The 10,678-nt window shown below is 44.6% G+C and overlaps 1 protein-coding gene across 7 annotated transcripts in view; it reads left to right on the top strand.

Moving 5' to 3' along the window:
• The window catches only part of Fat3 (FAT atypical cadherin 3), a 576,218-nt gene that overhangs the window by 453,477 nt on the left and 112,063 nt on the right, over positions 1 to 10,678 (top strand). For 5 of the 7 annotated variants that reach the window (XM_040735214.1, XM_040735213.1, XM_040735216.1 and 2 more), the window contains 3 exons: positions 3,418 to 3,732; positions 4,829 to 5,039; positions 5,490 to 5,558. In XM_040735214.1, the coding sequence (XP_040591148.1) occupies positions 3,418 to 3,732; positions 4,829 to 5,039; positions 5,490 to 5,558 (595 nt within the window). The remainder of the gene's footprint in view (positions 1 to 3,417; positions 3,733 to 4,828; positions 5,040 to 5,489; positions 5,559 to 10,678) is intronic. The other 2 variants (XM_040735217.1, XM_040735215.1) reach the window with 1 other exon arrangement.

The following is a 10,678-nucleotide window of genomic DNA, read 5'->3' as shown; positions in this document are numbered from 1 at the left end:
ATGTCCCAGCCTCCTGCAGCTCACAGTATATCAAAAGAGGTGAACACATGAATGAGTCATTTCAGCAGATTGCAGATGGATATCCACAAGGGGAGCACCACGTTCAGGCTGGCTAAGAAATCACTTCACTAGATCCTGAGCTAGCTGTGCTCTCAGAGGTGTACGGTGAGAACAAACTCCAGAGTGCATGGTTCATCCAGGGAGGGGGGAAACTGTGTCTGTTCTCCCCAGACTCCTCCATGTCGGGTTGCTCTTTTCATTTGTTGTCATGAAGAAGCATGTGTGTAAACTGACTTTGATGACATTAGGTTGTTACTTTGAGGTGAATCGGGTACCAGGGCATGCTACTGTTGATGAGCAGCACTGGACCTCAAGGTATTCACAGCCCGGAGGACCGAATAGAGATCAACTTGTGGGCAGACACTTGCAATGCAGGATGACAACTGCTTTCTGGCTCTGGGCACTCAATGGGTTGGTGATGGTGCCAGGGCACTCAAAGGATGTGCCCGTAGGTCTGAAGAAGAAGAGGAATGGCTGACTGCCTAAAACAAGTCATGCGGATTGGGGGAAGATAGTTCCACAGAATGGGGGTGTTAATGCTTAGAACACAGGGAGCAACCAAGTTCTCTGTGTCCCTACCCTTAGAGGTGAAAGGTCAGTTTGTGAGAACAGTCAACGCCCTTGTCCTCCAAGACGTCCTGCAATATGTGACATGGTCAGACTTTTAAAAAAGAAATGGCATTCTACAACAAAGGCAAAGCCTGTTTCCCCAGAAATTAGGGGGCCGCAGTAATCTACCAAGTAAGAGAGGATGAGGCCCATCCTAGGACAGTGTAGTTGGGGATCTTGGCCCAGAAGTAGCACACAGGGGCCATGTCTGATTTGATGCAGATAGTTAGACAAAGGGAGACTCTGGGTATACTCCCAAGACCCTAGTGTCACTGAGAACATAGATATAAAGAGGTTTGAAGTCATACTTTTTTATTTCTGAATTTTGGGAGGTACCTACACGCAGTCTAGAACATGGATTTCTAGTAACTGGCCACGGTGCTTTGGCAAACAGGGATAATAGACACATACTAGAGAATACCAATGAAGAAGTAGCAATTGGATTTGTGAGTAAGGAGGTGAGATCATGTGGGGAGGTGGTGTCCCAAGGGCACTGGACCCCTCACCCCTGGGTGCCCCTGAGAGCATGTTTCTGAGCCGGTGTACTCAGCATGCTTCCACACACCAGCAGACACGCTATAAGGGCCTGGGCTTGTAAGTTTGCCTATTCTGTACACGAGCTGTTTCTGAAGTGGTGGTACTCCAGTGAGCAGGGTCTCCTTCCTCCGCTACCTGGCCTCAGAGCCCTCTGCAGGGTATACACCGACAGCCAGTGAAGGACAGCTTGAGGCACAGTGAAAAAAGCGAGAGCCGCCTTGAGTTGGAAAAGAACCTATCAAGCAGGGAAGAAGCAAAGCGGCCAAGCAGCCAAGAAATCAAGTTGAGTCAACGCAGTTCACCTGGAGTATACACTGAGCCCCGAGCAGGACAAACAATGTCTCTTCAGAACTCACAAGGCTCAAGCATCTACAGCCACAACTGACCTCAGTAGTACTTTTGCAAAGCAGAGTAAACCAACAGCGAATAAACATTGGAAGAAAACTGCATTGATTTATTTTTTTTCAACAAAAGCAAGAACTCTTATAGAAATATATCTTGAGTCTATTAGAGCTACCCTACCAGGCAGCTTGTAAGTGAAGCTAAACTATATTACAATTCCATTTGAAAAAGAAACTTTAATCTGTTTTTCTATACTTTTGTTCTCCCCCACCGCCATTATAACTGTTAGGTTTTACTGTCAAGTGTACTTAAAAATATGCTATGTGAATTATAAATTATGTATCGTTGTAGTACAAACCAACTATTTCAAACTTTTCTTTTTGCTCCATAACAATGTAGGAAGAGACAGCAGACTGTCTATCTTTCTCTGTCATATGAATGAGCAGATGGTAGGAAGTTGGGTCTGCAAGCCAGGAAGAACCTCCACCAGAAGGAAGAACCAGATCTTGCACTCCCTATTCTCCATGATCTGGTCTGAAAGGTTGTATTCTCCAAGTCTTAACGCCAAGTAAAACAGTATCAGCAGACAGGGCCATTACGTATGGTTAGATCACAATGGAATTAGTGTCCTTACTTTAAAAAGGTCAATGGGGCTTCTCTGTGCCTTTCTGTCATCAGAAGGTGCATCTAGAACGCTCTATGTATAAGGAGGCCTTCATAGACACTGACATTCCTGGGACATTGACTGTGGACTTCCCAGCCTCTGCAACTGTGACTGAGCAAACCTTGTGTTCACAAATCTCCACTCTAAGGTATTTCCCCATGTAATCCTGACCACTCAAACACAGAGGACCACGAATAGTCATGTGTCTGTGTGCCCTTTCTCACATACGGAATTTTGTGGATGTGTTTTTGGGGTAACAGAGGGGGACGAGGAAGCTCTCTTAACCTCTTTTATAAGGACATTAGTTCCATCCATGAATCTTTCATGACTAACCCCACCTAAAGACAACACCTGCTATATCTTCGATATTGGGAACCAGAATCTGTGGATGAGACAAACATTAAGATAATAACAAGGAGACTGGGAGTCCCAGGTCAAGTTCTGGCATGACTTTACTTCTGGTGGAGGGCTCGTCTTGGCTTGCACCTTCTTACTCTGTACTTCCATGGCAGAGAGAGACAGGGATATCAGGCACCATCTTTCATAAAGAATCCGGTTAAGTCAGGACTCTCCTTTATGATCTCATTGACATTTTAACCCCTTTTCTTCAAGATCTCATTTGAATTACAGGCCCAAGTAGGAGTAGGCCTTCAACATGTGAGTTGGGGGGGCGATTCCGCTCACAGCATGATGGGAAAAAAGAAGAGCAGAGCACAGATGGTAAAAGCCTTGTCTGGTTTTGATTCCGTGAGAGAAAGAAACTCATGAGTCAATTTGTAATAATGATTATATAAAGTGTTGCATGTCTGTTGGGAAGGCATATTTTATACCCACTTGGGGTCTTGTGCTGTATGAACTAGGAGTTTTGCAAAGTTAATTCTACTACTTCTTCTTCTCTGCTTTACTCAACAATAAGCCCTTGCTGTGGCCTTCTTGTTTGTGAGGCCCCCACTCAATCCTATGTAGAAATGAAGACCCCGGGGTGATGGCATCACTAACAGGGACTTTGTGAACTGGCCAGGTTATTAGAGTGCTGGTTTGGAGGCATCCATTCTCTTATGGGTTAACTATGAAAAAGTCATCTATTCTATATATATAATAGTACTCGGGAGAGCTGGCAAATGGGACATTTGTGGGGTGGGCAGAGACAAGTAGATGGCAGTGTGTGTAATTTCTGATTGTATCCTCTCCCTTTCAAAACTCAGGTGACAGTGACGGATGGTGGTTCTTCTCCCAAACAGTCGACCATCTGGGTGGTAGTTCAGGTTCTGGATGAAAATGACAACAAGCCCCAGTTCCCTGAGAAGGTCTACCAGATCAAGCTTCCAGAACGTGACCGCAAGAAGAGGGGAGAACCTATTTACAGGGCTTTTGCATTTGACCGGGATGAAGGCCCCAATGCAGAAATCTCCTACAGTATTGTGGATGGGAATGATGACGGAAAGTTCTTTATTGACCCTAAAACTGGCATGGTCTCTTCCAGAAAGCAATTCACAGCAGGAAGTTATGACATCCTGACGGTAAGGTTTAATTCTAGAGCATCAGTAGGGTAATGGTGAGTCCTCTCATTTATGCCTACTTCTTTGATCAATAAATGTCTAATGCTTTCTGGGAGCCAGTTACAGGTGAGAACTCTTACCTTTCTGGGTGATGTTCTAAATAATGAGAGTTTCCTTTGTTGTGTCCTATCAGCAAACTTTCCCTGCTTCCATGGCCTGCTGGAGCCTATACTCTCAATCACATATCTTGAGCCCTAAATCATTCTTAAGGTGCTGTACATAAAGGACTGTCTATATCTAGAGTAAAGTAGAAAAGGCTGTGGTACACATGCATTCAGGCACGCATATGTTCACACACACACACACACACACACACACGGAAACAGACAAACATACACATGGGCACACATGCATATGATCATACAAATGCATACACATTTGCACACATATTCCCACATACATGCATGTGCATTCCCACATGTTGTACACACTCTACACATGCTCACACATGTGTACATCATGCATGCATAAACATATGCATGTATACACATAATATACTGACACATTCACATGAATGCCCACACTCATGTGTATGTGCACACTCAGTGCATGTGCACAAAGTATACTCATTTGCTTGTACACATATAATATACTTACATACAGTCATGTGTCCATAAACTTACATACATGTATATACTCACATGCATGCACACACATGCCCATACATCCTAACACACAAATACAGAATGACTGTATACTTCATTTCCATTCAACTCTCACTAGAGGTGAAGTTCAGAGTCATGCTGTGACGAATCAAATTAGCTATTTTTACTCACATAAATTATTATTCTTGACCCTGACATACTATGAAATGTAAGTACAACATTTGCTTTTCTTACCATGGTTTCATTTCTTGAGAGTAGCTTCTGGCAGATTTAGTGTGAGCCCTGTTCCCAAATAGGTCACCTTTTGAGAGTCCACTCTCAACAGGATACCACCCTTCTTCTGGTGACATTGTGCAGAAAATGCTCTTTTAGCTCACTACTGTGGGTGAAAGACTGAGACTCCCACAGACTCGGAGTACTAAGCCATCCTTCTGTGTTCCCTCCATGTGTAGATAAAGGCTGTGGACAATGGCCGACCACAGAAATCCTCCACGGCCCGCCTCCATATTGAATGGATTAAGAAGCCCCCACCTTCACCGATGCCACTGACGTTCGACGAACCGTTTTACAACTTCACCGTCATGGAAAGTGACAAAGTAACGGAGATTGTAGGGGTGGTGTCTGTGCAGCCGGCTAACACCCCTCTGTGGTTTGACATCGTTGGTAAGTTTAAGTCTCCAGAGCATGTCTGGAGGAAAGGGACTAACTGTTTGAAAGACTAGTCAAACAAACAAACAAACAAAAACAAATTTTAAAATAATTTAAAATGCCAAAGAAACAAATTTAAAGCCTAGCAATTAAGCCTAAGATTAAAAGTAGTGCTGGAATGCAAAAGAGCCAGTAAAATGAATAACTGACCTGTGCTTTCGTTCCAATTCTGTAGCTAAGCTGAACAGAAAGTGCTCTCTGGCTGGATTTTTCCATAGTATGTTATTTACTGCAAACTTAATGTCTTTCTGTGTGTCATTTTAATTCTATTGTCACACTTGGCTAATCTCATTTCTAAATGTATTGATGGTACTAGACTTGCTGTCCTTCATTTCTCTCTTTTTCTTCACCTTTTTTTCTGCATTCTGTTCTTTTTTTTTCTGCTCCCGACTGCCCTGCTTCAAGGTGGCAAGCATGCTCGAGAGATGTTCTATATTCTACAGACAGCTTGTGGGCAGAACTGTTCAACAGAAGGTACCCTTAGTGCAAACACATTTGCTAAAATACAGCTATCCAATCTGCCTTTTGCGTTTTTTTTTAACAAATTGAATTACATCTTTCATAACTGCCTGTGACAGACTGAAATGCAGCCCACAGATTTCATACATGCCTCTAAAAGCTATTTCATTGCTCGTATCCAATGACTCCTTTGTTTGAAATTAAATGGGTTTGGGGCTTGGGGGGGATTGTTTTGATTTTCTCCCGTTGCTTTTTGAGGTATGTGGGCTTTTTGTTGTTTTGTTTTATCTTTTTGTAGGTTAGTTTATTTAACTGGGAATTTTCCAATTGAAAAAAATAAATGCAACTGTATTCCTGCCCCTCTGTTTTTCAGCAGTAGTAGCATTCACAGACAAAAAAAAAAAATCGGCACCAGGAGAGTCCCCTGGCTGCCGTCCACAGGAGGAAGGGCAGGAAATAGAATCGAGATGTGCGTGTGTAGCCCGTCAGCCTCTACTCACCCTGAATAGAGAAAGCAGATGGAGGGAAGCAGGCAGGGCAGACCTTGGGAGCCAATCTCTAAATTCCTTGAAAGAAAGCAAGCAAGCACGCCAGGCTGCAAAAGGAAAAGGGCAGCTCTTCCACAAACCTTCAGGGAGAGCACTGGAGAGGAAATGTGTACAGGAAGGGAAGTAAAACGGGCTGTTGTCAGAGAGGGAGGCCAGTGTGTCTGGCAGGAAGGATCATGGCTGAGCCACAGCTCACTTCCCACGATCCTCTATGAGCACCGGAGTAGCCAGAAGACTACTGATGGGGTAGACTCATTTCTTTCCCCATGATGCCTGGACAGGATGGGCAGGAACCTGCTACTTACTCCTCCAGAACAGCTGGGTCTGGGAAAGCATTTAGGAGGTTTCACATCTGGTTTAATGAAGTGTAGAAAAAGGATGGTCTGTGTCTCCCAGTCAAACCTCAAAGAGTCCTCTGAAGTCCCCAGAAGGGCTTGCCTTCTGCATCTTATTCTGCAAAACATAGGGCATCTTTGTTTTACTTAATTGACGTTAACCTCACCATCTAGTCATATGACCATCCTTTCAATTCCTTCTTCATCTCTGCCAGCGTATTTGGGATGGACCATTTTCTGACCCCATGAGAAATATCTTGCCACCATCTCAGCAGTTTTCTGCTTCTCCAGGGATTACATGATACAGTTTCTTCTTTCTGATGCAAGGAAGCATTGGGCATGTCACCAGTTAATTGTCTTTTGCCTGCCCGGACACCATTGTACATTCCTCCACCAACCCAGTGCTCCCTGTCCCTTACACAAGCATCCTCCCTCTACCCACTTAGCTCAAGCTGCCCATAAATGGTAAATCTCACTAGCATACCTTTCTTACATGCTCAGTGTCGTCAGTCAGCTGAGTCCAGTTACTCAGGCCAGCTTACAATTCTTCAGTGTCTCCACACGTGTGTAGGTTAGCACGCTGCTAGCAGCCCAGCGTGTATGATTACGGCGGGCTTTTCATATTATGTCATCAGTGCTACTGTACATTTTCATTCATATTTATCCCATCTCCACTCTTCACCCTTAGAGTGAGTGAAGAATACAGAGACCGTTGGTGATGCCTCAGGCAACCAAGTCAGCCTTACTTACTGACTCCCCGCCCTGCCCAGGGTCAGGGTGACACCAGTCATAATAGCCTCACTAGTCCAAGGAGAAAGAGGGGTTTATACAGAAACTTCTTGGGCGTCGAAGTATAATCCAGGAACGATACGCAAAGTAAGCCTTAGTTTTCACGTCTCTTTATCTTTGTGCTTCTAAGCATTACTTTTCTCCACACATCCCCTCCTCACCCATTCTACCGCATGAGTAAGAGAAGCTCTTTCAACGAAGACTCCCGGGGCTGTACCCCTGATCTGGACTCCTCCATCACTGACATTTCTCTGTAAACCTGGTAGCAGTTTGCCAAGCTTCTTCTACAAATTGAACTTACTGGGCCTCCTGCCCAAACAGATCATGATTTTATTTCCATCCCCACGTCCCGCCAACAATGTCTTGAGATGCCAACTTTTTGCTTCACTGGAGGACTTCAAGTCCTTTCCCCGTGTGCTGGCAGTTTTCGGTAGGGATGCTCTCCTCTACAAATCCCCTTTCTGAAAACATGGCTTGTCTGCCAGAGTCATATTCTACCCAGTGTGCTGACATCTTCTTCCTTCTTTTAAAGTCTCTCGCTCGCTTTATCATCTTCAGGTGTTTCATCCTCACGGCCAAATTTCTTGCTTATTTGTCTCTTGTGAGTCTTCCCTTCCTCGTTGCCTAAGCACCATCTTTGGTTAAGCTGAGGGGACCAAGAGAGAGCAACATTCCTTAGCACTTAATACTCGTCCATGACCCTTGCAGAGCTACAGAGAATATGCACGAGATAGCCAAGGTCAGCATGGATCTAAATGAAGCCTGGGGTTTTATCAGGTTTTGCCTGAGTACTCTTGTGAAGAATAAGCCAACCTGTGTTTCCGCCATAGTGCATCCAAACACTCATGAAGAACACACTGAGAGGCCCAGGGAATGCCATCCTGATCTGGGGTGTACAGCTTTAAACTGTTCATCCTGGTGAACCCTCATTCAGTTAAACAAACGATGCTGTTTTAATCTCCCTTTCCCCTTAACAACGCTCTTTCACTTTCCAAACGTACATGACTCTGATTTTAACTGTGTTTCCTCACCGCCTGCCAGAACATGAAGTCACAGAAACTCCTTGTGAGCGCTGTTTTATTCCCAATCCTAGACGCTGCTTGCAGTCTAAAGAGACTGTGCTCCCTATGTAGCTAGACAATCTTCAGCTCCCAGAAACAAGCCCTGCTTATAACCCAGCTAAGAAAGCTGTAATTAAAAGGAAACATAATAAAGTTCAGCTGTTGTGGATTTAGACAGCCCAACACACAGCATGCTTCTTCTCCTTGTTAAAAGGGAAAGGAAATGAAGGGAACAAAAATAACCCACAATCCTTTGTGGCTTTGTCATGTATCTTCACACTTCTCGGGAGGCTCTGATTTCCCCTTAGCAGTTCCTTGATTTACATACCCTCCAATGTGCAGGCAATCTGGCTCTCAGCTCGGCCCCAGAATCTCATCCTGATGGCAAATATTTGAATTCTAAAGGGCATCGCCATTAACAACCCTGTGCTGAGAACTGAGGTATGCCGATTTCCAGTTTTTAGCTTTTTTACCTGAATCAGGTACATAAAGAAGCTTTAAGCAAATAGGAAGCGCATGAACGGCCCTGACTTGCCTCGCCCAAAGTCAGGAAGGAGAAAGGCAATGTTAACAGGAATCTCTGAGGGCCAGCCCTCTGTGTTGCAGATAGACAAAGGCGACATTGGTCCTCAGCTGGCTGTAGCTGCCTGTGATTGGGATCCTTGGTAACCTCGTCTCCTGTGCAGCCGCAGATGATTTAGGTCAAGACGGCGAGCCACTCTTTCAGCCAGCACAGGACAGCAGTAGCTTTATTCTGCCAGGTGTGTCCAACCTTTTGAACTTGGCACATGATGTAATCCACAAAGGTCATGCCTGAGAACTATGTGATTACTTATTCAAATGTTAAAGAGAAGAAACCTCAGATGTTGACTAAGTCTCTAATTCCATGTGTCTGTATTTGGTAACTAGTCTCAGTCGCCTGAGGTTGGGCATGCCTCAGAGCTGGGGTGCCTCTGGGTCTACCCTGACCTGGCAGCCACATTTCTCCATCTTGTAACTCTCATCCGGCCTGCCTTTAGAGAAGCCACATCTATTTCTAAGTTACCTGCTCCCCCATCAGTTATTCAAAGGACACCCAAACACTTCATCCCTCCTATCTAGCTTCATGCTCTAACTTGATCCCAAAAAGGAATCAATTTTCTCTATAGCAACTATCTCGCTTATGGAGTCATATCTGAAGAAACTTTAGAAAAGCAACAAAACGTCTAAAAATACCTCACATATTGTTGGAAAAAAGGAACCTTGGACTAAATTCTAGAAGGTGTTTTTCCCTTCCTACCACTCTTTCCTGCCCTCCAGCTCCTGCCCGCCATTTAAATATCAGCCTGCTATGCGCTTGCTTCATTCCAAGGCAGAGAGTATTCATAATCACACCGCAACTGGTGTCTTTCCTTCAGTTGAGTGTACATGCTGAACTTGAACGAACAGCTTGTGCACGGCTCCCTTCATTCATTGAGATTTAGTGGCTCAGGGTTTTGGAAGCTTCTTAGTCGCACCTCCCCCTGGGTAACTACTAGATTTATAGTTGCACATGCAAGAGTGGAGCCATTTTCTAGAGGAAGAACCTGGAAGCTGTGCCATGTTTATCTCTGAGTCTCTGTGCAGAGACAGCACCAGCAGAAGCTTTCTCCTCCGCCAGGGTGTGCCCAACCTTTTGAGATGGAGACTTGATGTCATCCACAAATCTCCAACCTCAAATGGGATACCCACCTTTACAGAAAAGCTCAACTCAGTTGGACCCCAGTGAACTGAACAGTAGATGCTGGCTGCATGTGTTTTTATCCATGTCCTATTTCTAGAGTCTTTTCAGGACCCGTTGAATTTTATATTATAACAGAAATCCAGTTGCCTCTTCTGCACTTCTTTACACCATGTCTTGACCAAAAATAGTCCAAGAGAAATGTCCCTAAAGGAATTATTGTCATGTGGGCTGTTCACAACCTCGCTTTTAACTACCTCTGCCGCACTCTCCCATAGCAATGCACAGGCTGTGACATTTCTGAACCCCACTCTGTTGGGACTCGGGCCAGCTCTGCAATGTCCTTTTCTGCCCACTTTTTATTTGGCCTCATGCTGTTGCATCCAACACACTCTGGCTTTTGCATGTTCTGTTACTGGCTCTGAGGAAGCACATCTTGTTTAAACTGAATGGGGCTAGTGAAGACGGACTCCTTGGCTTTGATTGATAGCCTCCCCCCAGATGATTCGGAATTGTTTTCCTACAAAATTGAAATCACCTTTCAGGCTAACAGGGAGTCTGCAAAAACAAGACCTGGGGAAAAGACCCAGAGTCGCTTATGAAACGGATGCTTAAGTGTAGGTTATTAAACTGTGTGTGGGTTGATGGTGAACTGCTGGTCTAGACTCTATGTCCCTTGTCAGAAATTCATTTGGAAACTCGC

The sequence above is a fragment of the Mesocricetus auratus genome, unplaced genomic scaffold (genome assembly GCF_017639785.1).
Source record: "Mesocricetus auratus isolate SY011 unplaced genomic scaffold, BCM_Maur_2.0 Super-Scaffold_100044, whole genome shotgun sequence".
Taxonomy (NCBI): domain Eukaryota; kingdom Metazoa; phylum Chordata; class Mammalia; order Rodentia; family Cricetidae; genus Mesocricetus; species Mesocricetus auratus.
This window is presented reverse-complemented; position numbering and strand designations above follow the sequence as displayed.